Below are 27,569 nucleotides of genomic sequence, written 5' to 3'. Positions count from 1 at the left end.
TTATAAAATTACTATCGACTCTAAATCAACCACACAAAAGGAATGGTAGGATATAGAGCACTATATACCTTAACCAAGGGAGTGGTATACAGGGAGACTGACCCAAACCCTCCCGAAACCAACAGCTACAGGGCACACTGGGGGCGATTCAATCCATTAATTATCGCCCTCTTCGCCACCTAAAAGACTAGGTTCAGCCGGCTAAACCAGTGTTAATTCCTGGTTAGGGCACACCATCTGCGTTTAACGCGCCCTAACCAGGGTGTTTCAGTCACATTTCTGCTCACGCACTCCTGAGTGCGTGCAGAAATGCCGGTGGCTATTGCGCCCCGACAGAGCAACAACTGAATTGCTGTCGGGAGTCTTAAAAAAAAAAAAAAAAAAAAGCCGCTGCCAGAACAATTGAATCTCCCCCATTGAGCATGGACCGTGAGTATCTCATACACGTGGAGGGTAGGCGGAGTAACCCAGACGTGCAAAACCCTTCGTACGGACTGCGTCTGGGTTGGAGCGCCTACCTCCCTTAACCTGCATTAACTAGCCGGGTACGCTGGCCTCGTAGCAGCAGAAGCGTCTGCTGCTGATCCCCAGCATCAGACTATAAGGACTCGGTGGTGTAGTGAGGACAATCCCGGGCCCTGACAGCAGCGGCTTCTGGTGCATCTCTGACACCAGGACTGCCGCAAGTGATTTCCCGTAAACGAGGAACCGCCTTACCTGACATCTCCGTGCGTCCGGTTACAGTCCAGGTTGCAGCATTGCGGCTAGCAAGCTTAGCCGCTACCCGCCGAAATCACCAGCCCAGTTACTGGTGTTGCGGCCCGGAGGAGATTGAGTCGCAGTATATGCGCCTTAATTCAGACGCTTAGTACTGCCAATCCAAAAATATACAATAAAACAAAAGATAAAAGCTTAGGACTGCCAGAGCAGTCCTCTGTCACAAAGGTGCGTCTTGATCCTGCAGCACCAAATGAACAACTGAAGTCCTATGGCTAGGGGCGGGGTGTATATATATGGAGGAGGACCCCGAGGCATCCTGGGGGCTGAAGCTTTAACTGTTTGGTGCCTGGTCTCCAACCATAATATCCCCATGGTATATCCCTGTAAATCCCTGTGGACCCTGAAGGAGAGGACATTCATTACCTGCAGATGAATTATTATACCCCTCTACAAGGGATGCAAGAGTGGCTAGGATGACTACTTTAGATGACCACCACTTACACAGATTCCTAAGAGACAGCAAAAAAAACTAGTTGAAATTTGCGTACAGAGTAGCAGAATTCAGGTAAACCACAGCAATAAAAGCATATGGCATAAATAAAGCACACCTAACCTCAACATGCCATTCAGCGTGAGGTGCGCCAATCACTAGCATCTTTTTCGCTGAAATGTCGCATCGTGAAATGACAAAACAGTTTCACGAGACTGGACTTATGCTACACTTTTATATCTGTGTGCGACTATCAAAAGGAGTATGAATCTGTACAACGTAACTTGGCATGAAAACAAGCCCTAGCCGCTGCAAAGAAGCACTTTGTATGTGAATGAGCTTGAATCTGTATACAGATGTGACACTTGTATATCAAATTAATCAGTGCAGTATTGTGAAGCGGTTTTGTCGCGTCGTGTTGTGGAGTACATTTGAATCAAAACTGCAAGTGATAACAATCCCTAAAGCAAGTTTTAATTAAATGTTACATGTGCTTAAAAAACAAACAATACAACCATAGTTAAATTAAACATTTATTCCCTGCCCCCCAATGAGATTCACAAAATTAGCACAAAAATATATCAACTCAGATAGAAATAAAATAATTAAATTGAGTGATATACACAGATGAAACATACAATAATAAAGCATTTTAAATGAATAAAATACAAAAAAGTTCAAATTTCAATTGTATCCGTAGTCATTAAGAAACATACACACTTAATATTTTATATGTATATATATATATTTTTTTTTTTATTAAATCTGTTTACCCCAAAGTGATTTTAAGCTCTACAGGAAAACCTATTTTTCCTGCTAAATTTATGAAAACCATAAAAAATGAGGCAAACTGGAGATTCCAGAGGAATCAATATAATCTTCCTGCAAACACCACTGCTTGGCAAACTTGCCAGAAAATAAAATGGCTGCACATTTTTTTTTTTTTTTTAATAAGACTTGCTTAAATATTTCTGTCAAATAAAGCCATACCATTTAAGGTGCAATCCCACTTAGACTGACACACACTTGAGGTGTACCCATTGCCTATTACCAACGTAGGCAGCCATTTTGTTGCCGGAACAAATATTCATTAGACTACAGCCCACCAATTCCCGAGGCACTAAAGACATCAAAGTAGCATGAGGCATTTGGAGAAGCTGGATATTGGCCTCAGTCAACAAAATGGTCGCAGACACTGTGTGCAAGAAGCAAGTATTAACTATGGGGCTTTATAAATGATGGAAACAGAAAAATAAACCCTATTTTCATGAGTGCGTTGATAAACAAAATAAATTAAGAAATATGAAGTCTTGTTTGTAAATCCCTACAAATATTTTACAGCTTTATTGTACGTTAATCTATATTGTTTGAATTATTCAGAATCAAACATATGTTCTATGAAGGTAACAAATTTGTACCTTACCGATACATTTTTAATCCAAAAGTAGACAAGACTGACAATAAAATAAAGCTGTGTGTGACTCTACTAATACTAGATGTACACAAAAGAAATACCAATAAAATGGGATAAAAACTTTTTGCCTACTAAGTATTGCAGAACACTAATTGAACTTAACATGGATCTAAAATTATGTACATTCAGGATAAACATGAAATTTAAAAAAAGGTGACATATCCCATAAATTACAAGGTTATTGCCATTTAGTAGGGTCTTGTCAATTCTAAAACTTTGCATAAAAAAAAAAAAAACTACAATGAAGTATAAAAAAAAGTGGTTGTAATAATTGAAATAATACATATGTTTTTCTCCTTGAACTGGACCTTGGGGTATTAAAGGATATGTTTTTTTTTTTTTTTTTTGAACAGTCGTGGCTCATGTTTCAAACCAAATCTGTAACGGAAGATTGGGACCTAGATTTGATTATCTGTGGCTTTAATTATGCAATTTTACATGGCTATAGTATTATAAAGCACTTTTCTTCACCCATACATTTTCAAAAAATTAGTTTAAAAGGCAGTGCAGTCACTCCTACAAAAATGAAAAACAATAGTTCCAAAAAATGCTAAAAGAAAATCTATTGTTGCACCATTGGACTGACCGAAGGAAACCTTTCCTAAGGCAAATTCCACTATGCATATATTCTCCTTACATAATTTGTTACAAGGATGAATTTTGTGACAATGCATAGATTTTTTTTTTGATTTTTTTTAAACTTTTATATATAGTTTTTTAAATCACAGAACAGTAGGAGATCAAATGGCTTGTGGTCATCAAGAGGAGGGATACTACTTATATTCTTGTGTAGGTCATTCACAAAGACATTCGTAATCCAAGTGCTGTGATTGTTAAAAGTTTAGTAGCCCCCCCCCCCAAAAAAAAAAAAAAAAAACCCCACATCTGATGAGGGAGTAGTGTGTTTCAGGCTAACAGGGCAGTGGGCCCGGTCTTCTGCTGTTGCATAAAGTTAGCTATTCTTTCCCCACAGGTCAATGGTTCATGATGGTTTGTCAGTACTGACTGCAAATTGATTATGAAATGTCTCCTATGCATGAAAACATGGCTACATTTTAAAAATGTCAACAGACGTTTTGAACTATGAATAAGGTGTTTTCACCATTCTAAATAAACAAATAAATGCATACCATAAATGTACAACATATAGATAGACATAACATTTCTGGCTAGATGAAGTGGCTATAGTGGTAAAATAAAAGGCAACCAAATGTATCAGAAACCGTGATTCTGTACTATACAATCAGAGATGCCCCATCACAGATTATTTGGCTGGGATAGCCCAGTTTCACACACATGAATATTTGGTAGTTATCCATAGGGAATACAATGGAGATTTAGATCCATGGACGAAGCCATGTAACCGTGGAGATGTGGTCAGTTAGGTAATCTAACCAGTTTCCTATGACACCTCTTTCCCTCTCTCCTAACTTACATAGAGACGGTGCAAACTTGTGAATATTTGCCTGGCCTTGTAATTATAAAATTAGAATAATCCTTAAAATAAAAAAATATATAATTTTCACCTTTTTTTTCTAGTATGGTAATATTCTTGTTTCAAAATAAATGGCTTGAAATGACAAACACTTTATACATTTAGAAGCTAACAGTCGGTCAAGCTCAAACCACACTCTTCTGGGTGCAAGGGCCACATAAGACACATAATGCTCACTCCACAGCATGTGATCATGTTTATAAACCCCCAACCCTTCTCCCCTCCCGCATATCAAAAAGAAAAAAAAATATATAACCAAACATGCAAAGTTTTGTGTGAATATCCAATGCCTCAATAATGCATTTATATACTTTGGAAAAGACTGCCACAGTAATGAGGGGGCATTAAGGCAGGACTTGGATGAAATGCTGCATCGTGGTCCTTTGGGACGACTGGTAAAATAAATTTTCTTATTTGAAATTGCATTTTAAATCAACTTGTTCTGGCGGTACATACGGACATTAAATAGTCCAAAAGTAATAAAGTAAATAAAACAAACCTGAAGACACAATTCCTGAAAAGTGTGTGTGTGTGTCAATTTCATTGTGGACTGCAGCGTTTAAAAGTGTTAGCGCTTGGTACATTCTGCTCATTACACACATAGTACACTACGGCGCAGAGATGCTTACCAACATGTTTCCAATGCTGTTTGTTCTCTCTTTAAAGTACAATGTTTTTCTTATGAATTTCCTTAGGGATATATATATATGGAGCAGCTATTTAAATAATGGGTACAGGATGATGTTAACATACGCCACGAAACAGTTAACCCAAAAGAAGAAAGCCTGAATTATGAATTTTTGGAAATGAGACCTAGACCTGAAATTAATTTACTTTTAGGCAAAACTTTCCCCCAACTATTCATGGGCATGGGGTTACCTGCAGTGTCCTTCCATAGATTTAAAGACGGTAAAAGTCCAGAGCACATAGGAACACATCCTACTGTAACTTTAGCTCAAATATTTTCCCTTCCAACATGAAACTCTTGCATATATAATTGTGAATGTTAATAGCCCTTATGTGAAACAAGTTGCATTTTATGGTTAGTGTTCTTTTAACTCACTCGCTGCTGATCTGTCGGGGGCTCCGAGATATACAATTGCATGGAATACGTAAAGTCTGCAGTAAACCAGCTGTTTCTTCGACTATCAATTGTCTAGCTTCTTTTCAATGATTTCTGCCAAATTATATAAAAGGAGATTTTACTCAATCCTCAATAGTCAGAAGTACCAGCACAAATATATATCTAGAACTTTATACAGGGGAGGGGAAAGGGTCTGGCTTGCCACTCATGTTACTTAAGACTGGAGTAAGGCCACTAGCTTTGCTGACAGTAAAAGTGACATGAGTCCGCATGACCTAGTACAGATAGAACTTTTCACTGAATATTAGCAGTAATGTAATGAACTATTGTCAGATAGGGTTATCAAAACTAAGATGGGTCAAAAATGAGCTCTATAATCTATTTATTGTGGTTTCTTATATTACTGATCCTTCATGGACTAAGTAGATTTTATGCCTGTAATCAAGAATGGCCACATGAGTAGCTATTTCCTCAATATACATACGCATTCAAAAGAGGAAGCCATTCTTGGGCTGAATCAGCATTTGCAGGACTGCAGCATACCCATTCACTAGGCACCAGTGCCATCACTAAGGCATAAGGCACAGATGTCACGCAACCCCAGTGAATAGATCATCATTTCATGCACCATGTGGACAAAGCACGAAGGGGTGGGGTGGGGAATATCCATGTTCATCAAGTGCCATAGTCCACCCCTTTAGCACTGATGATGATTTAACTTATATAGGCTTAATTATTCCTTTCTGCAGTACCCTTAATGGCTGAAAAAATATTGATCAATCATATGTCTGGCTATTTAGATGTAATAATGATACATTGCAGGAAAAGGTAGAAGTTCTCCCATTCACGTTCAGTGTTTCTAGGTTCTTACAAACTGCCTCTGGAATGCTGAGATCAAGCGGGATGTGTCTATTGAGGGCCCCCGTTCTCCTGGCACTTAAGAATCTGATCTCTCTGCTACTGCAAATATACCACTGCTTCCTAATATCCTGCTAAAGTAGACACCCTGTCCTGCTTATGCTCTCCTTTTGCAAATCAACCAGTATAATAGCCAAAGTGTTTCCCAGAAGAGGGCACCCAGATTCTATTGAGAGGTTTTGCAGATTCCAAATATATTAGTTGATAAAATATGAGGAGAACAAGCTCAGCACATTGGTTCCTTTATCTTCCCATAAAAAGGAGCTTATTTAAAAAAAACAGACTTATTTTACTTCTGAAGGATATCGACTGTGAGCTGGATGCAGTTAATCTATTTCTATGCTTCAATTTCAATTCCAAGGGTACAATTAATTTACATGTGATGTGCAGTACATCCCTTTCCAGAAAAGAAGATTGCACAACTTCCCACATGGCATATTTTGCCTCGTACCCATAGGTGGTGCCCAGGAAGACCGGCAAATGTAGTGGCTACCATATAGGAAGTGTGTGTACAGCTGAGCATCGCAGCAATGCTTGGTTGCAAATCGAGGCTAACTGAACTGACCTGACCTATATATGTACTAATATTTTTTAAAATAAACTTTTATTTTTACTCTATAGATCTAGAACCTCTCTTCGCAAATTAAAGAAACCCTTTAAGCCCAATGCAACAGACCATTATGGTGTTCGTATATCTAAAGCCAGGTACGCACTAGACTATACGCATGCAGGTCCGACGGGTGATATAGTCACCGTCGTTAGCGAGAACGTGCTGGGTACACATCGTTTAGCGTGTACCCAGCATAACAGATGCTGCGAATACGGAGCTTCAGTTGTCAGCATTGAAAATCTGTTTTAAATGACTTTGGCCCAATAAATCACAGTTCTGCTCGGTTGGAGAGTCTGTGGCTGGCAAGTAAAAACGTGCGACTTGACAAGGTTAATTGAGAAGATAACTTGAAAACTGTTCATGTGGTACATGCTTGCTTGTTGCAATGTTTGCATTAACTGCATTAGCCAAATAGCTCAGTTTAACCTACTTATCCACAAAATGAAGCAGCCTGGATGTGAGAAGCACCATGGAGAACCTCACACTCTCCAAATGTGCAGCAGACAACAGGCACATAGCAAAGCGCTGCAGACACAATCTTGAAAACCGTTCCACCATCATTGCAAAAGAGATTTTACCTTCTATGGATTTTGGAGTCATGGGACAATTAGGTGGCAAAAGAGGGGGGAAAAAAAACACCCTTAACAAAAAAAAAAAAAAACTGCAAGTCTGTACCCTCCTTTTCTACTGATTGGCGAAACATTACATACAAGCGCATATCGCATAACACCACGCATTTCACTTACGCCTTAGAGAACCAAAACTTGTCATTTAAAATTGTAGGTACATGTGCCATCTGGTGGTCAGATGTACGGGAAAACTTGACAAATGAGGGCAATTGTGTCTACTTAATGAGCAGGATAGAACATAGGGTCTGCCATGAATGCTTTTGCAACGCTAACAGTCAACAGATCTCTTGTAAATATAAAAATGCACACGTTCAGCAATTCTAGGTAAAGCACTGTGTTTTGGTGTAGCAGAACATGGACTTCACCAACATCTACGTTTTGAATAGTGTCCATCATTTACCCAGGTGTCTCACATACACCATTTCTGGTGATGCTCAAGACAAAACACCACAGCAATCTGACATAAAAAGCATACATGCAACATTGTCAAAATTTCAGGACTGATACAAAAAGAGTACACTACTTTTCTGAGAAGGCCATCTGCCTCCTAATAATTTGCCGTTATTTATATATATAAAAAAATAAATAAATGACAAAAAGGGCAACAATGGGTACAAACTTTCCCTCCAAGGTGACCAGAACCAACTCAATCTCAATGCAGGTATGAACATATAGACATGGCGATATTATCCCAAACTAGTCCAATTTTCTTTGCAAGTTTTATGTAAAAAGCATATGCACCATTACAAAAGTGCAATTTCATATACTGTCGTATGCACAATAAAATGGTAGAATATTCAAAATGATAAAAAAAGAATCATGCAGAAATAAAGTTCCCAAGAAATGTGGGGTTTCTGCAAATTGCACCCCTTTCAGATATTTTACTTTTTTGTTCTTTCCCGTTTTCACCCCATAAACACTGGGTAATAGTCCTATAAACCAGCACACTGGTGCTGATAAAGAAGTGCAAATATTTTTTTACCTCCCTATACTTTACCAAATGAGCAGCCATGGTTTTTTTTTAGTTTTTTTTTTTTTTTAGTTTTTTTGTTTGTTTGTTTTCTTTGAGATTTTTTTTTTCTCTTTTCATGTTGAAAATCATCATGATCCATTTCTGTGGTCAGCTGGGAAAAATAAAAGTAAAAAAACAACAAACAAGAGATTCAAGAAATTTTTTAAGCTTCTGGGAGTCGTGAAGCAGTTTGTCGCCATTTAATTATGCTGTGGCACAGTAAAGGAGGGAGGATTAAGTCTGTCCCAGATCCGCTATCTGCACAGGTCTGTCTCCCGCTTGTGCTTGCGTTTTTTGCTGTTGTAGTGCTGGTGCTGTGCTTTGCCGCTTTGAAGATGCCGACTCGGCACAGATGTGCCTTGGCTTATGTTAGGATGAGTCTGGAAACCTTTGCTGGATGAGGTGGAACGGAATAGTCTGTTTGCACCGTGCTGAAAGAGAGGGAAATAGATTAATGGAGCCAGCAACTTGTTATAGTGCCAGTTACATAATTAACCAGGTCAAGCATTCAAGCAAAAATATTAGTCTCATTCCATAATGCAACTAATATTTTTGACAATATACAATTACTAGACAAACCACTAATGTTTTAGAGTGGCCAGATATTAAAGATGTTAACACTCCGGGAGGTCTGGAGTACACGGCCAAAGTCACTGACCCAGTCGCCAGTGCTGCGGACACCAGCGCTGGGGCGGCAGTGGGGGCATCTTATAGGGCGCCTCTCACTGCCCACTCATAGCAAAAAACTAAATTGAAGTCAAATAAAATAAAACTAAATGAAACCGCAGGGGACCAACTAGAGCAGTCCCCCAAAAAAAATGGTGCCCAGCTCCTGCCAGCACCAAACTCAAACAGGCTGCCGGTGGCTGGGTATAGAGGAGAGGGAACCTGGGCTTGTGGGTATTTTCATTTACCTGTCTGGTGACCAGACTCTCCTCTCCATGATATAACCTAGTGTTATCCCTGTGTCCCCTAGTGGAGGAACAAAGGAAAACCTTTAAGTATAACTCCAGCTTTCAGTAAATTATTATTTACTTAAAACATTGTGGTTACTTAAAAATATTGTGGTTACAAGGGACTCAGTGTTCCTGGAAGGCCCCATGAGATCGTACATAAGGTGCAATGAACTCATATGGTACAATGGGGAGAGTTATCACAGCTTGGAGAGAGCTAAAGTGGAGAGAAGATAAAAGTACCAACCAATCAGCTCCTGATAAATATCCCCTCCAGTGTTCTCCCCAGAAAATTTTTGCAGCTGGGTGGCATCAAGAAGTAGCTGGGTGGGAGCCTTCACAATAATAAAATGTTTTGAACCCTGACATTATAATGATTTACACTTGAAATAACATTTTATATATTAATTCTCCTCTTATTAGAGGCCCAGTCGCCTGATTATGAAAAAGCTGCAAAGTCTGTAGGATCTGGTCCTTTTTGTACAGCTCCTAGATACAGTCGGCACTTGCAGGCTCCCAAAGTGCCGGGTGGTAGGCTGTGTCTTGCCGGATGGTGCATCCACAAAAAACAGCCTGGGGAGAACACTGCCCTCAGTCTATTGGGTAAAAGAATAGACCTTAGGTAAATGTATTTCCTGTTTTGGTAAATCCTGTACCTTACAACTACAACTAGCAAACAATATCAGGCAACAGGGCAGATATTGTAACATATGGCCACAAAACAAGAGTAATACCAATTCAGCTCAAGCTTGGTCAGTAATTTTGGAAAATGCAACTGCCGAAATCTACTATCACCCAGCGTGTCAGTGGTAATCTTCCAACTGCACTACCAGGCTGCAGTCAATCTGGTCGTAAGGGTCCATCAGCTCAACCTAAACAAGAAAAAGCCTGAACTGATCCATTTTGGATCCGTTAAAATAGGTATGAGAGCTAATCGGAGGGATCTGTTCATATATGGCCAGATTAAATAAAAAACAGTTTGGAGGGAAAAAAAATATATATATAAATTGAGGATTTAACCATTTGTTTACATTTTACAATTTGTTACAATAAAATATCATGATAATGTGAAAAGAATGGCAAAACTTAACCATGATAATGTCCAAACAAATGCAAACATGTGGTAAAATGCCTTCTTTGCTTAAGAATTGATAACAGCAGGGATTTTTGTACATGGATGCACTTTGTAATAGATCTAGAATTGCTATTTGCTTGAAGTGCTTAATAAGTCTGCGTATGTTCTCTTCTGTTATACCCTTTGGGATGCTGGAATGGTAACCATCCCAAAAATAGTTCCTTACTACTTATGGGGTTGCTGAACAATGTGCTTTTTGTGTGATTATGTACATTCAAAGCTATATCCACACTAAGCTATTGTAAGAAAGATGTCTATGTACTTTCTATTGCAAGGGGGATCTCTAATGTGTACTTTTTATGCATCTACAAGACTATGGGCCAGATTCAGAGATGGACTCTAATGCAATAGCAGCTGTATTTTCATACGCTACGAAAATATGGTGATGTTAGCAAAGACCACCCCAAGCATAAAGACTCCCCATTTCTGCATTCTTACCTTTGTGCGACGATGCATACCTGCGTAAATATCGGTAACATTGACTCACATCGAGCAGCCATCTTGCCCTTGCGGCAGGTCAGACCAGCCGCAGACACTGCAGCTCTCCTCTCACGCAGAGAGCTGTCATGCTGCGTAGCCAAATCTCAGTGGCTAATTTATACACGACCATGAAATGGGGTTTAAACGTACAGAGGCACACCTGCGTTTTTCTGACCAACTCCGTTAACACCCCCAACCGCTAACAACCTGTCACTCACTGTGCGATGGTAGTCCTGTGTGTGTTCGTAATCGCAATGCGAATAAATGTGCCCTGAAGCTGAAAGTGCATAGAAACTAAGCAAATGGACCGGTTAACAGAAAACTTTACAACAAAAGGTCACCTCTTTTCACCTCTCTCTATGTTGCCTGCAGTAAATGCTCAGACACACCATGGAGTTCTAGGAAAACATTTAATACTTACACTGCGCTGCAGGAGGGTTTGAAACATGTTTAAAAAAATGTGTTTCCGACACACTGGTTTTGTCTGTGCTTCAACTATTATTTAGGTGCCGGGCAGCTGTACAATGGGTTTTGAACAGAGATAGTAATGACTAATCTTCTAGCTAGTGCTGACTTGTGATGGGGGAAAGGGAAAGCTTAAATCACTATCAGCTCAGGAGTAAAAAAAAAAAAAAAATATTATATATATATATATATATATATATATATATATATATATATATATATTTTAACTAAAGTTAGTATTTAAACTTTAATATATTTATATCCACTAAAAACTATTAGAAAATGTTAACACTAATTGGTGGTTGAATCATTCTAGTATGTAAATTGTATAATCTTTTCGTCTGGTAACAGCCTCCCGCAGAGTCCGGAAGATATACATAATTTGTTTACACTGACTTGACCATAAACTGGAAAAACCAGTTGTACCCATGCCTGCACTTTGGAGAAAGAGCTCATTAGTCACTGCGCCAACTGGGACACAAATACGGGCCCATGGAATTTATAATGAATTGGAGGAATGCTATGGCTTACTAGCCTTTTATGTGTTTTCTCTGTATTTCATTGATTGTTATATTTAATAAATATTGTCTTAATTATAAAGGAACTTTTAGAGTATTGTTATTTTATATTTTCAAGTTGACGCAGCGCAGGTAAAATTCTTCTGTTTCCCCTTTTAATTCAATTAGCCGCTTTAGGCCAGCTTTTATTTATAGTGTGGACACTGCGCCAGGGATATTTTTCTGTTTGTCTGAAAACATTATAAAACTAGAAAAACATTGTGCATCTATGTTTTAGAGTCAATCCTGGTACAGATAACATTGCTGGATTACAGGAGGGCTATAGGTGAAACAATTGTTAGATGAGGACAAAGTTGATGTGTAACTGGTCTCCTCAGTTACAATTTGTTTTACAGCAGCTACCTAACATAGGAGGAGTAGAACGACACACGCACCAAGAGATATCAACCAATTAAAAAATAAACCAAGGGTGTGAAGGCCAACATGTAGCCAATTAGATCACCACACTGTTCATCACATCATTTATAAAGCAGGAAATATGTACTCGGCGCTCACCTGGGGTATTAGACCATAGAATGATATGTAGGTGTTAGTACTGATATCAGTACTGACTAACGCCTACGCATCAATCTTTGGTCTAATACTCCAGGTGAGCGCTGAGTACATATTTCCTGCTTATACTTGAATATTTTGGAGACAGGACATCTCCAGTACCTAGCTGCTCCCATACTTGGGATACCCCCCTGTTGAGCGCTGATCACAATCACCATTTATCCTTAATCACATCATTGCTCGGGGTATTTTAGGAGATTTGTGCAATGTTCTTGTTTGAAGCATTTTTTTTTAAAAACGTGGGCATAGCAGAAATAAGGCACAACCCTCCCCCGCACAGTATTACTAGTACTGTCAGACCACTTTTCTAATTCTGTCTGCATAATGCCTGTACAATGTCGGGTCTATATTCATGTTAGCAAAGCCCCTTTTCCCAGTATTAAATTGAACAAGCAACTTGTCTTTATTTTGTAGAAACTAATAACTTGCATGAGTCACAAAAAGGAGAAAAAAAAGTGATGATTGTAAGTATGCTACACTATTTACACTTGTTTTCTAGTGCAGGAGCTTTAATATATGTCCCCCAGTGACTGCCCACTAATATAAAAGATAACTGTGCTGCATGCTAAATGTGAAAAGGGTATTGGAGGCAAGGAGGTAGCCACACGGAGAGATCCATAGTGGAAGGAACAGCGTAGTGTTGTGTGGTTACGGACAAATCGGATGCAGAAATATTAAAACAAATATTACACCTTTTGTTTGCCTAAGTACTTAGACACTCCGGCTGCCCATATAACCTGCCCTCCAGCAAGAGAAAAGAGGGCACAGCAAAGAACAGAGAAGAGAAGTATGTGCTATACAAGGACTCATTCTTCAAGCAACACTGCAGCGTGAATGCACAGCAGTTACAGTACAATGAACCTCTCTCCTTGGACAGTGGTAACACATCATTACCTGGACTTTGTTGCTGCTGTTTGAGGAGCTGATGCTCTGGTTAGCTTGTAGTTTGGTGCTGGATTGCGAGGAGCTGGTGCAGGATTCCTGAGGGCCCATTCGACTGTCGCTGGATTGCCGACAACTCGGCTGCTTCGACGTCTTGAAGGGAGTTCCATCTGAGTCCTGAATGCACAGACGTTTAATGACTTTCTTCTACGGGAGACACGTGGTGTGTCATGCATGGAGAGATAACACCACTGGCTAAGCAGAGGCTCTCACAGTACAAAACCCACACACTTCGTCATACCATACTATCTCTTTAAACTGGGGGACACATGAATTACACAGGTTCTGTGGCTGATTAAATCTAGGTGAATGCAGACTTGAAGTCATTCATCCACAGAACCTGTGTAATTCATGAGTGCCCCGGTTTAAAAGGGATAGTACAGAAAGCCTACACATACTCAAAGCAGGTGAATCTGTGTGCAAACTACATAGAAATGCACTTTTAGTGGGCATTATTAACTGATTCGATATTAAACAATTATTGATATGGTTATATATTCATATCTTAAAGGTCAGGAGAACTGCACATTCGTATATATTAGAAACTTCAATTGACCAACCCACTACTGCTAAACAGATAGTAAGTAGCCCAGGTGAGTGTGACGTGCAGACACGGCACAGAGCGCTGAACTCACCACATCACTGGAACTGGAAAGGCTGGAAGAGGAGGAAGACAGGGGACCCGATGAGTTGGAGGAGTGTTTGCCGAGTGTTTCGGAGGTTTTGTTCTTGGCTTGCCCGGGGGCAGCATTCTGTCCAGTCACATTGTTATTACATTTGTCCAAATGGTGAACATCTACTATCAAGGTCACATCATTCCCTAAATGCAGAAAAAAAATTAAATATATAAACCAGAATATTGAAGATAAAAAAAAAAATTTGTTCATAATAAACACTAGAAATCTACAAATTAAAGTCATAAAAGGCCCCTTTGTGTGACTAAGACGAATGCACATCTCATGTCGTGTATGTATACTCAGCATCCATGCGGCTAGGATGGTCTATCTGAAATGCGAAAAAATTAATAACAGATTTCAGGTCCAATCACTAATTAGTTTGGGTCTCTTCACTCCTTTCACCAAATGCATTTTTATTTCAAACAGCGGAAGTAGGTGAATTTATTTCTGGTGATGGTCCAAGGACTGGATAATTGGGGAGCACTGTGACAATCTCAAAGCAGGACCATGGGCGCATTTACATAAAAGAGTGAGAGAGTCTGCATTTTCTGTCATTCATAAAGGCCTTTCAGTGCCAAGGACACGATACTTCTATAGTCATTCTTCACTAGCAACACAGCAAAGCGTGGATTCTTACCATTGTAAACTGGTTCAGATCTATTCTGCTGTCCCCATTTTGTTGATATCCACTCTCTGTAAGCGACCACTTCCTCAGTCACTCGAATGATTCGCCCCAAAATGCTGCAAAACCCAGAAATATTCATAAGTTTATAGATTGTAAATAGAAACTATCACTAAATTGTGGGGGGATTAAATAATTCTTGCATCAAAATAAAAAACTCAAAATCATTCATTCAATCAGCCTTCTCGGGATCAGATGTAACCAGCTTTCACACATCGATACAACGCTGATGAAGTTGTGGTGACAGAAAACGCGTCGGGAAGCTTTGCACTGCGGTAGCCTCCAGGAGATATCGCATCCACCATAAACTCATGTCCAGACTCTGGGCGAGGTGTATGTACTTATGTAATATTAATGTTATGCTTTGTGTGAGGGGTTCTCTTTATTCTCACATAGGTTGTAAAAACCTCAAACCAATAAAATAACAAAATAAGGATACATTACTACTCAAAAATGTATTCCTTATTGTTTCAGGTTTGGTTGTTCTGACTGAATTGCGAAGGCTGTTAGACTTACTGTATCTTTTTTTATTATTGGAACTATAAAATGTAACATAAACAGAAGCCTCCCAATGAAAACATGAACAGTGTTAATTAATAATAAGGAACAATCATGAATGTGCTATGGATGGAGAAGGTTGCCCCATCTTATCCTACCGCTTACTCCTATCCTCCACCACTTGTCCGTCCTGTGCATGTTCCACTGTCAAACCACCAACAACACGGGCGTGGATTAAAAGATCCACACTATTTAGATAGACAGTCAAAAGATCGATACCAACTGCAGGCAATAGGGCGACATAAATGAAGATCAACAGGTACAAAAGGTCGACATTGGAATGATCGACCAAAATAAATAAATAAATAGTCGACACTTAAGTGTTTTTGTTTTTTTTTCCCAACCTTAATCTTCACCCTAACAATCCCCTTGGTGCCCAATTCTAACCAGTCTCCTGGTACTGTACCCTAACTGTCTAAGCCACCATAAAGTGCCTAACCGTCCCTCCTAGTGCTTAACCCTAACCTCCCCTTTAGAGTCCAACCCTAAATAAAACAAAAAACACCCCATGTGGCGACCATTTTTGTGTTAACCTTTAGTACCATGTCGACCTTTTCCCTGACTACCAGTTGGTGTCTACCTAGACACTGGCAGTCAATAGACAATAAAAAGGTTGGCATACGTTCTCCCCCATAATGGGGATTCTTTCTGTAACCCTCATTCCATCATTATACAATCTTCTAATAAAAATGGAAGAGAAAAATGAATCTGGTTTCATTAAGAAAAAAAAAAAAAAACACCGCTTATAAGTTAATCGTGGAACTGAAAAACGACAAGACTATAAATCCTTTGAAAAAAATAAATAAATAAATATCCACACACTTACCTTTCACTTTCGTTGTTAGGATAGAACTTGGCTATAGGTGACACTGCATGGCTTAAAACAACATAGGCATAATCAAAGGCCTGTTTCACCTGCATGGCTCCATATGAACTCCGGCCCACATCGTTGCCTTGGAGAGAAGGGAGGAAACACATTTAGTTCCTGAATGGCACATATCTGTGGTGCAAAGACAAACCATACAACAAATAAAATTAACACTAAGGGATATATTTACTAAAGTGACGGTTTTTATAAGTGGAAATGTTACCCATAGCAACCAATCAGAATCTAGCTATTACCTTACAGAAGGTGCTAGATAGACGTTGAGTAGATTCTGATTGGTTGCTATGGGCAACATCTCCACTTCTTAAAACCCGCACTTTAGTAAATATACCACTAAGGGCCATATTCAATTTGAGGCGAAAATTCCTTGATCGGACTTTTCGCCATCATCGCCGTTTTTTGCAGTGATAAAGTATCGGGCGCGTGCCCGCTTATCTCCGTATTCAATTAAGATCCGGCGAAAACTGGACCAGGCGGAAAGGTAAGTAACGAAAAGGCCTGTCAGATCTTGGGGAAATCATGCCGCCACCCCCCAAAAGATGTTAGGCCATGGGGGCTCACTATGGTCTGCTGAAGGTAATCAGGGTTTATAAATAGCCGCGGCAGGTGCATAAAATGCGCCTGTGAAGAAGTGGTGAAGATTAGCAATTTTTTTTTTTTCTTTTTAACTAGTCCCATCAAATTTGGAGTACATGAAAATGGGTGCAAGCATATTTTTAAGTCACTACAATTATTTTTTAAAACTCTTCAAAAATGCACCTGCCGCAACCATCCGCATTCTAGAAAACACCTACCTTTTTTGGGGTGTCTTGAGGAACTTTTTTTTAAAAAAAATTTACTTTAAAGGAGACATTCTAAAGTCTGCAAGCTATTTTTTTTTTGTGCACCCTGAAACCCCAATTCTGCACTTTTTTTCGCACCTGCGAAAAGTCTTTGTAATTGATTATGGGGATAAGTGAAACTGGCAAAAATGACGTCATCGGCGATAAATTATCACCGATAACGAACTGTTCACCTCTAATTGAATATGGCCCTAAGGGGGGGGGGGAATTCAATTAAAGACCAGAGCTATTGAATTGCCATTTTCCCTGCACGGTATCCATGAGTTAACGTGCACTAACCCATAGACTTCACACACAGTACTAGAATCTATGGGTTTCCCTGCATGTTAAAACCCATAGTCTGTATTTTGATGCAGAATATTCCTTGAAACTCCTGAGGCAGAGCGGAAAAATTTACCCTTTAGCACTTAGTGTGCGGGGTTCCCACAGCTAATTGAATCAGACAGGGTGCTCAGTTTACTACAGGGTAAGCCCCACGGTTAACTGAATTACCCCTGTGTTCTCAACTTAACACTGGTGAAGAAAAGAAAAGTAGTACTTCTACTTACCGGGCTGCAATGGATCCTCAATGTACAACATAGATGGCCTGTAACCATCTAGCATGCTTTTCTGTACCTCATCCTTAGCTACATAAGACCCACCATCTTTTATACGGATTCCAGTTTTTAAATAATTAAAATGCCTCCCATATAGCTCAAAAAACTCTATCAGTAATACACCATAGTTGGCATCTGGACTGCAGGCATCTTCTCGTGGATGCAACTAAAAAGAAAGAAATATAAAATGCTTGGTTACACACAAAAGCCATTTGTCCAACAATATGAACTTATGCAAGAGAAGTTTTAGCTGACCAGCAACTTCTAAAGCTGCAGATCCACAGGCAGGAGAGAGTCATACTGTACAGAGACGTACTAGTCACTTGGATAACTCACCTGCAGAAAACTGACAGCCATTAAGAAGAGACTATAGGAGCCTATTCCCCCAGTAAACACTTCATTAAGGTCTCTCTGTAACAGGAACTGTTTTAAAACCAGCACCAAGAACGGAAGGACTGGATATTTCTGAAATACAGCAAAAGGTAGGAAACTCCTGAAAATAGTAACAACAGCAGCAATCTGTTTAAGTCAAATTTAAGGTTTTGCAGGGGCTCATGCACAGCAATGCAGATCACAAAAATAATTGACCAAGCCGTTCTGTGATCAGTACCAGGACACACGTACCCAGGGTGACAATTTTTTTAATGCCAATACCAACTTTCTTTTCTTAGGGGACTGATACCAGTTTCTCTCATAGGGGGGGTGAAGACACTAGAAACTATGGGGTAACAAGGTGAGGTACAGGGACTTTGTCTTGAACCTCTACATTGTAAAAACAAATTAAAAGGGGGGGTCTGACTCAAGAGAATGGATCAATTAAATGGAAGCCACGCTAGACCCTTCACAAAGTTGAATATGTCTGTGGTACCACAACCTTCTCGACCTGGCCTGTGTTAAAAGAATACCTTGGAGGCCTTACTTGGTTTCCTCCAAAGCACCCACAGAAGATTCTCTAACAAAGAACAGAAGAGTAAAAGGTAGTAGCATAGCTTGACCGTGTCATCAGAAAACAAGAGATACGGTAAGAACTTACCATTGTTATCTCTGTTTCTATGAAGTCCATATGGTCCACATGGTTGACCTTGGGGTATAGCTGGATCTGGATCCACGGGCACCACGCAGTTAAAGCTTTTGCTGCTCCCAGGATGCACTTGGTTGCATCCTGGGTATAGAGGTGCATCCTCCTCTATACCCCACCCCCGAGCCACAGGCACCTCAGTTGGTAAGAAGCCAAGGCCGGAGGAGGAGACTAAACAGAGAGAAGGAAGACTGGAACACACAAGAAACCATACTCACAGAAATGGGAGACGGAAAACCGGTGACCAGCCACACAGCCCATATGAAACCAGGGGCGTCAGGGCGGGTGCCCTGTGGACTCTATGGACTTCGTAGAAACAGAGACAACAAAGGTAAGTTCTTACCATATCTCTTGTTTTCTACTTCAGGGTCCATAGGGGGTCCACAGGGTTGACCTTGGGGATGTCCCAAAGCAGTTCAACTAAGGGCGGGGACACTCCTGTGCAGAAAGGAGAACGAGGCGCCCGAAAGATGCATTCTGAGAGACAAAGGTGTCAAATGCATAGAACCTCAAAAACATCTGAATGGAAGACCAGGTGGCCGCCTTACATAGCTGAACAGCAGAGGCGCCACGTCTAGCAGCCCAAGAGGGACCCACAGAACGAGTGGAATGAGCCTTAACAGAGGCTGGCACAGGTAAACCCTCCTGTGCATAAGCCTCACAAATAACGGAACAAAGCCAATGGGCTAACGTTTGTTTGTTGGTAGGCCAACCCCTCCTGAGAAAACCAAAGAGGGCAAACAATGAATCAGACTTCCTAACAGAAGCAGTCCGGTCCACATAGATTCTAAGCGTACGGACTACATCCAAGGAAGCCTCACCAGCTGAAAGATCAGGTGACTGAAAAGCTGGCACAAGTTCCTGATTGATGTGGAACTTCGAAACCACTTTAGGTAAAAACTCAGGACGAGTGCGGAGCACCGCTCTATCCTGGTGAAAAATCAGAAGGGGGGGGGGCGACAGGAAAGCACTCCCAACTGACACCCTCTTGGCAGAAGCAATTGCCAGGAGAAAAACGGTCTTAAACGTTAACCACTTGAGCTCCACCAACTCAAGAGGCTCAAAAGGAGGACCCTGCAGGACCCGAAGAACCACCACCAAGTCCCAAGGAGCCACAGGAGGCACAAAGTGAGGCTGGATTCGGAGAACACCTTGGAAAAAAGTGAACATCTGGCAGTGTAGCAATCAGTCGTTGGAACCACCTGAGGATCATAGTTTCTGGACTCACACCACTGAAAGTAAGTCCGCCACACTTCGTGGTAAATCCGTGCGGAAGCAGGCTTGCGTGCCCTGAGCATGGTACTAATAACCGAACCCGAGAAGCCCCGAGACCTTAAGGCGGCTGTCTCAAGAGCCACGCCATCAAAAGACAGCCGACCCAGATCTGGGTAAAGGCAGGGCCCTTGAGACAATAGCTCCTGACGCTGAGGAAGAAGGTACGGAGCGTCCATGGAGAGGCTCCGCAGATCGGCGTACCAAGGACGTCTGGGCCACGCCGGAGAAACCAACACGAGCGTGCCGCCGTCCTGCTTGAATTTCCGCAGGACCCGAGGTAGCAGGGATATCTGAGGAAACAGACACACCAGGTGAAACGTCCATTTCACCGACAGCGCGTCTACCAGACATGCGCCTGCGTCTCTTGTACTTGACCCGTAAACGGGCAACTTGTGATTGTGACGGGAGGCCATCAAGTCCAGCTCCTGCAGCCCCCATTGGTCCACGAGTAGCTGAAACCCCTCTGGGTGAAGCGACCATTCCCCGGGATGCACGTCGTGACGGCTGAGGAAGTCTGCCTCCCAATTGAGGACTCCGGGGATGAAGACCGCCGAGATTGCTGGAATGTGGAACTCCGCCCAAGCAAGAATGTGAGACACCTCCGACATCGCAACCCAACTGCGAGTTCCTCCCTGGTGGTTGATGTACGCCACCGTGGTGGCGTTGTCGGACTGAACTTGAACCGCCCTTCCTTGAAGAGCGGTGCCGGACGACTGCAGGGCCCTGTACACCGCCCGCAGTTCTAGGATGTTGATGGGGAGAAGTGCTTCTTCTGCAGACCAACGACCCTGAAGTGACAACGAGCCTGTCACTGCCCCCCAACCCCGGAGACTGGCATCTGTTGTGAGCAGGACCCAGTCCGGGATCCAAAAGGGGCGTCCCTTGACCAGGTGAGCTGTCTGAAGCCACCAAGCCAAAGACTGCCGAACCTCCAGGGACAACCACCAGCATCTGAGAGCGGATCCAGTGAGGTAACCCGTTCCATTCCGATAGAATCAGCCCCTGCAGGGGCCGTGAATGGAACTGGGCAAATTCCACCATGTCGAATGCCGACACCATGGACTCCAGAACTCTCATAGCCGAATGGACCTACAGGCGGCAACTGTGTATTCGCAGCTGTAGGGAGGAGACCTTCTCCGGAGTCAGGAAGATCCTTTGCTGACGAGAATCTAGCAGGGCTCCCAAATGAACCATCCGCTGTGATGGAATCAGGGAGGACTTTCTCCAATTTATCAACCACCCGTGCGCTTGCAGACAAGCGATCGTCAGGTGGAGAGGTTGAAGCAGTACCTCCGGGGAGCTCGCCAGCAAAAGGAGGTTGTCCAGATACGGCAGCAGCCGTACATTCTGGTTCCAAAGATGTGCGGACATGATTGCCATCACTTTGGTGAATACCCTCGGTGCCGTGGAGAGGCCAAAGTGTAGCGCCCGGAACTGATAATGATGCTGAAGGATAGCGAACCTCAGATACCGCTGGTGCGAAGGTGCTATGGGAACATGGGAGGTAGGCGTCCTGGATATCCAGGGACACCATGTAATCCCCAGGTTCCATAGCCAGAATGATGGAACGTAACGTTTCCATCCTGAATTTGGGAACTCTGAGGAATTTGTTCAGAGACTTCAAATTGAGGATAGGGCGATGAGAACCATTGGGTTTCTGCACCAGAAACAGATTAGAGTAGTACCCCGTCCCTCGTTGTGATTGTTCCCGTTCCTCAATGACCCCTGCTTTCAGCAAGGACTCTACAGCCTCCTGAATCTGCAAAGCCTTGGTTTTGTGCTGAGAAGGACTCGTGCTGAAAAAGTGGTGGGGCAGTCTGTGCCGAAAAGACAGGGCGTACCCCTGGGAGACCACTTCTCGAACACAGGCATCCGTGGTGGAATTGTGCCAGCACTGGGCAAATTGAAGAAGTCGGCCTCCCACTCTGGGTCCCCCAGAGGGAGGCCCGTCCCATCAGGCAGAAGGTTTATCTTCCTGTTTGGAAGAAGGGCGCTTGGCACTCCAGGCCTGCTTCTTCGGCTTCGAGGCTGTCTTAGTCACCGACTGCCTCCGGAAGGACTGACCCTAGGCCTTTCCCTGAACCCGAAAGGCTGAGCTCCTCACCTTAGCCAGCGCTGAAGCCGAAGGGAGGAAGGCAGACTTTGACTTAGCCAGTATCCACTATTTTGTCCAAATCTGGACCAAACAGCAACTCTCCATTAAAAGGCAAGGCCTCCAGGCCCTTTTTAAAATCCGCATCAGCTCTCCAGGACCAAAGCCACAAGGACCGACGCAGCTGCAGCCGACACCCTAGAGGTCAGCAGGCTTGCATCCAACGATGCTTCCCCAATATAGGAAGCCGCATCTCTCATCTGCCCTATCAACACTCTCTGGATATCCGGAACATCGTCCGGGAAGTTATCTTCCAAAGCGTTGGCCCAGCTCTCAATGGCCTTAGCCACCCAAGAGATGGCCATGGACGGACGGGCCACTGCCCCAGAGAGAGAATAGATAAACTTTACACAAGTCTCCACTTTCCTGTCCGTGGGATCCTTCAAGGAGGAGATAGACGGTAATGGCAAAGTAGCGCTTTTAATTAAGCGGGTGACATGGGAATCCACCGCAGGCGGGGTTTCCCATTTCCTGCAATGAGCCTCAGGAAAAGGATAGTTGGATGCCAACTGTTACTGTGGTTGGAATCTCTTGCTGGGCAACTGCCAGGCCCCCGCCATATGATCCGTCAACTGGTCAGACAGGGGAAAAACAGTCGAAGCTACTTTGGCGTTTTTAAAATTAGGTACTTCGACCTGGGAGCCGGCACATCCTCCTCTATATGAAGGATGGCCCGCACCGCCCTAACCAATGCAGGCCCATTAATGGAGGACTTAGTCTCCACCTCCTGGGCCCCGGCATCCGAGTCAGAGTCCTCATGTACTTCTCCGTCATCCGAAGACACGTCCGTGAACTGCGCCACCAGTGAAGCCGGAACGGGTTGCTTGGATGCCTTTGGGGGCAAAATCACTGTATAACATCAACGACGAGGCCGCCAGGCTCTGAACAGAGCTGGAGAGGACATCCACCCAGGGAGGGGGTACTGTCTGAGGATACCCCTGAAAGGGTACCATTGACTGCTGCGTCACTGTGGGAGACTGTACGTACACAGGCAACCCCGAATAAGGACCCACAGTCTGAGACCCGGGGGGAGACTGCAACAAATGCGGAACACCCGGGGAATGGGGGATGGTAGGCTGGGGCAACGCCCTAGAAGGGACCGCAGTCGGGACCAGGTACCAGCTGGCACAGCCCGCACAGACCGTCCTGAGACAAATCCACCCCATCAACCCCTGCCGAACAGCGCCGGCAGGAAAACACAGGAGCCACGGAGCGCTCATTCTCCTCATCAGACATGACACAATAACTTTCCAATAACTATCACCGAAAAGAGGTGAGGCGTATAACACCTGCGCACTCCCAAGTATGCAACACAAACAGCCCACAATATGGCACTGAGTAGCACACCACTGTATGTGACGGACCTCACAAATACTTAGATGTATGTAAGTGAGGTACATAGAAAGAACACCCCTCCCCCACATACCTGCGGGCCGTAGAAGGAAAGGGATAGGCATAAGATGACAGTCAGCAGAAAATTAGCACAGACAGCAGCACTAGCAAAAGTCACATACCATGCAGGAAGTTATACTCACTGCAGCTTTCGCTACAATCAACCTCCCAGATTCAGTGTCTGGGAGCGCTATAGCGCTGCGAACAATGTCCTTTTGCAGGGGAGAGGTACGCAGGGGGACCGGTCCATGCGCCGCCTGGGAGATCTGCGTTAGCCACAAGAAGATGGCCGCCGGAGAGCTCTGAGGAGTGGCCGAAGCAGGAACAGCCCAGCGACGCCAGCACGCAGGAGAGAAGGAGCCGCTAAACCAGGGAAGGCTGCCTCCCCTGGCTAGTAATTAACCCCAGGGATGCTGGTCCCCTTCCAACAATTATACCCTGGTAGTCCAGCGGTCAGACGGCGTATTCCAGTGAAGGGGGAGCCCACCGCCGCCAGTCTGTCCCCAGAGACCACCGGCTAAAGACTGCATTTTTATCCCCCGCGCGCAGTGCAAAGCGATGCACGTGGCTTACCTGGCCCCGTTGAATCCAGCAGCAGTCAGTGGGAGCTCCCGGAGCCACGCTAGTACTGACTCCGGGGTCCCGCTGCGATCCCCAGATTAGTACTGGCGTCGCAGCACCATAGGGGCTGTTGGAGCGGCAGCGTGGACGTCCAGATGGACAGTCTGATGTTGCCGCTCTGAAGAGTAATAATAAACAAATAAAATATCATCATCTTTAAAAAATAAAAATAAGCTTAGGGGCTGCTTATGCAGCCCCACCGCGTCAGGGTGACCCGACTCCGGCCGGGCACCAACTAAAACTGAGGTGCCTGTGGCTCGGGGGCAGGGTATAGAGGAGGATGGACCCAAGTGCATCCTGGGAGCAGCAAAAGCTTTAACTGCGTGGTGCCCGTGGATCCAGCTATACCCCAAGGTCAACCCTGTGGACCCCCTATGGACCCTCAAGTAGAAAATGCGTTTGAGGCTTAAAGTCTTCGTTTCCCTCTGAGATGCCTCAGGGGGAATCGTTATGATTTACCGCCGGACCCATGCCCGGCGGTTGGACACCCGACAGCGGAATCCCAGGCAGGAGGAGGAAATCCCGATCGTCAAAGGTAAGTATACACTAACCTATTTCTACTCCATAACCCTCCCTTAGTAGTGCCTAACCCTAACATCCCCCCCAGTGCCTAACCCTAATCCCCCTTCTAAGTGCCTAAACCTAACCCCCCCTTCCCCGCCGCCTTAACCTAAGTCCCCCGGGGGGGTGCCTACCCCAAGTCCCCCCTCCCGGGTGTGCCTAACGCTAACCCCCCTTCCCATAGCCTAAACCTAACCCTCCCGCGGCTATCCGCGCTCGGCATCCCTTCGATCGGGATGCTTAGTTTAGTTGGATTATCAAACACATGTGTGTGTGTTAAGTGTATTGAAACCAGCTCAAAATATTAGATCATGTAACACTGGCAATCCCTCACAGCTGGTCACCTGTGCCATTCTCCATGGCTTTTACTATATGTTAGTTTGTATTTAGGGTTTAGTGTCACTTTCAAAATGTAAAAAAATTAAAACCTGCTATGATTAGTCTCCATAACTTATTTTTACAATTTATTAAGAGTTTACTTGCCTTGATAAAATCCCTGATGAGCTGTGCTGCTTTCACACCATTCTGCACGTTAAAACTTATGTCCACTTTAACTTCGGTATAAGAATCCGTTAGCTTAATGATCGGCACCTAAAGAGAAGAAAACAAATACATCAAAGCCTGGATAGATTATTCCAAAAAACTAGGATCCAGCAATGCTGCAGTATAGAAAATTAAGCATTTTAATAGGTGCCCGATAGCTATAAAATACCAGGTGTGCCCCATACAGACATTACAAGCAAGACTGTGCCCACACTAATCTAGCCTCGTGTCCCCTACACCATTGTCTTCACCATCACTGCAGCACAGGGATGAACGAAGGTTCCCAGCATTTATACCTCTGATGCACAGCAATCTACAATGCTGTTCCAATACAGCAGCAGATCTACATAGAAACCTCTGATTTGACATTGCCTGGATTCCAGAGAAGTACAACCCTGGTCACTGTAACAAACCATTATAGAATGTTATAGTACAAATGCTGGGAATTCGTGCTAATGGCTCAAAATTGCAAAGAAGAAGGGAGAGCATACAAATCCTATTTCTACGATTACTTTAGTGTGTACTGACTGTTTTTGCTACATAAGGTGATACTGTGTTTAGCCATTTTATCAATACACTTAATTTGATATAGCAATGATAACTTATTGATTATACATGGAGCAATGCACAGACTCCTGTAACTTACATGAATGAGACATGTTCTGGCTATGTATGTTACACTCACTAAATTTAGGTTGAAAAAAATAATTGAATACAACAAACTTATATGTAATTTTGTATAAAGACAATGTTACATGACATGGAATGTGCACAATATTGGGTCATAGTGGCTGTAGACTGAGACTATAATAATTCCAAGTTGACTTTGATGCCGTACCCAACCCATTCTCACCAAGCGGGTGGCACTTCAGGGCTTTGAAGCAATAGAAACGAGGAACAAAGTCTTTATATTTCCAACATTTTATTACTTCTTTTATCAAGGATCCTTGACAATGGCAATTCTGGTGGCTCCGGACTGGGCCAGGAGGTTGCGGTACATGGACCTCCAAAATCTACTATACGACGAACTATGGCCCTTTCCACCTCGTCCAGATCTGTTACTGCAAGGACTCTTTGGTCATCCTGCATTGCCTCAGCTACGTTTGACGGCATGGCTGTTGAGTCCTTCATCCTCAGAAAGAAGGGGGTTCCGGACGAAGTTATACCGACAATGCTCAGGTCTCGTAAGCCGGTTTCCGCAGCCCATTATTGTATGCTTATGTGTCCTGGTGTGAACGCCATCAGTTCTCTCCACTGTCTTTCCAGATTGCCCATCTTCTGCTGTTTCTTTAGACGGTTCTGGACGTGGGCCTTTGCCTTGGGATTTTAAAAGGTGCAAGTGTCGATGTCTAATTTTTTCGTGGCGGCTGGCTTTACTTCCTACTGTTCAGACTTTTCCGCAGGGAGTTCATCTCCAGCCTCCTCCTCTTCCTCCTACGTGGGATTTGAATCTAGTCCTACATTACTTACAGCCGAACTTATTCGAGCCCTTGGACAGCATGGATCTCAAGCATCTCACCTGGAAAACTTATTCTCCTGGCAATTGCTTCGACCAGGAGGGTTTTTGAACTGGGTGCTTTGTCTTGTCAACCACCATACCTGGTATTTCATGATGACCGGGCAGAACTCCGGACAAAGCATTCTTTTCAGCCGAAGGTTGTTTCCAAGTGCCACATCAATCAGCCCATTGTGGTACCGGCCCTTCCTGACTGATGCCTCGGTCCAGACTTTGGATGGTGTGCGGGATCTTAATATTTACGTGTCTCACACCTCTGCTTTTTGAAGACAATTTATTTATTTGTCCTGTATGTTGTCCTTAAGCGGGGCTGGTCCTTTTCCCTTTGACTTAGGGAGGTTTTTTGCCAGGCGTATCTGGTGGGGTGTCAGTCTGTGTCTTCTGGAGTCTCCGCCCCGGTCTGTGGGCGCCTCTTAGGCTGCATGGCATGGGGCTTCTGTGGCGCAGCTGGCGGGCTGCCACCTGGTCTTTCACGCATACATTTGTGCATTTTTTTTTATCGTTGACACATTGCCATAATCTGAGACCAGATTTGGGCACAGGGTTCTGCGTGCTGCCACGCGTGCTCCCACCCATGAGGCCTGCCTTGAGACATCCCCAGCATAAGCCAGTGTCCCCCAGGAGGTAGGAGTAAATAGGATTTTTGTACTTAC

The 27,569-nt window shown here is 43.4% G+C and overlaps 1 protein-coding gene across 2 annotated transcripts in view; it reads right to left on the bottom strand.

Annotated features, from left to right (window-relative positions):
• Nucleotides 1-1,730: 1,730 nt before the first annotated feature.
• The window catches only part of TENT4B (terminal nucleotidyltransferase 4B), a 62,924-nt gene continuing 37,085 nt past the window's right edge, over nucleotides 1,731-27,569 (bottom strand). Inside the window, exons 5-12 of one of the 2 annotated variants that reach the window (XM_088471886.1) lie at nucleotides 25,341-25,448; nucleotides 18,115-18,243; nucleotides 17,731-17,944; nucleotides 16,281-16,407; nucleotides 14,852-14,955; nucleotides 14,173-14,357; nucleotides 13,490-13,684; nucleotides 1,731-8,863 (exon numbers count right to left, since the gene is read on the bottom strand). In XM_088471886.1, the coding sequence (XP_088328012.1) occupies nucleotides 8,687-8,863; nucleotides 13,490-13,684; nucleotides 14,173-14,357; nucleotides 14,852-14,955; nucleotides 16,281-16,407; nucleotides 17,731-17,944; nucleotides 18,115-18,243; nucleotides 25,341-25,448 (1,239 nt within the window). In that variant the 3' untranslated portion in view covers nucleotides 1,731-8,686. The remainder of the gene's footprint in view (nucleotides 8,864-13,489; nucleotides 13,685-14,172; nucleotides 14,358-14,851; nucleotides 14,956-16,280; nucleotides 16,408-17,730; nucleotides 17,945-18,114; nucleotides 18,244-25,340; nucleotides 25,449-27,569) is intronic. The other variant, XM_088471887.1, reaches the window with a different exon arrangement.

This window comes from Taudactylus pleione, unplaced genomic scaffold, assembly GCF_031769625.1.
Source record: "Taudactylus pleione unplaced genomic scaffold, aTauple2 ptg000117l, whole genome shotgun sequence".
Classification (NCBI taxonomy): domain Eukaryota; kingdom Metazoa; phylum Chordata; class Amphibia; order Anura; family Myobatrachidae; genus Taudactylus; species Taudactylus pleione.
Note: the sequence above shows the minus strand (reverse complement) of the source record. Positions and strands in the feature narration are given on the sequence as shown.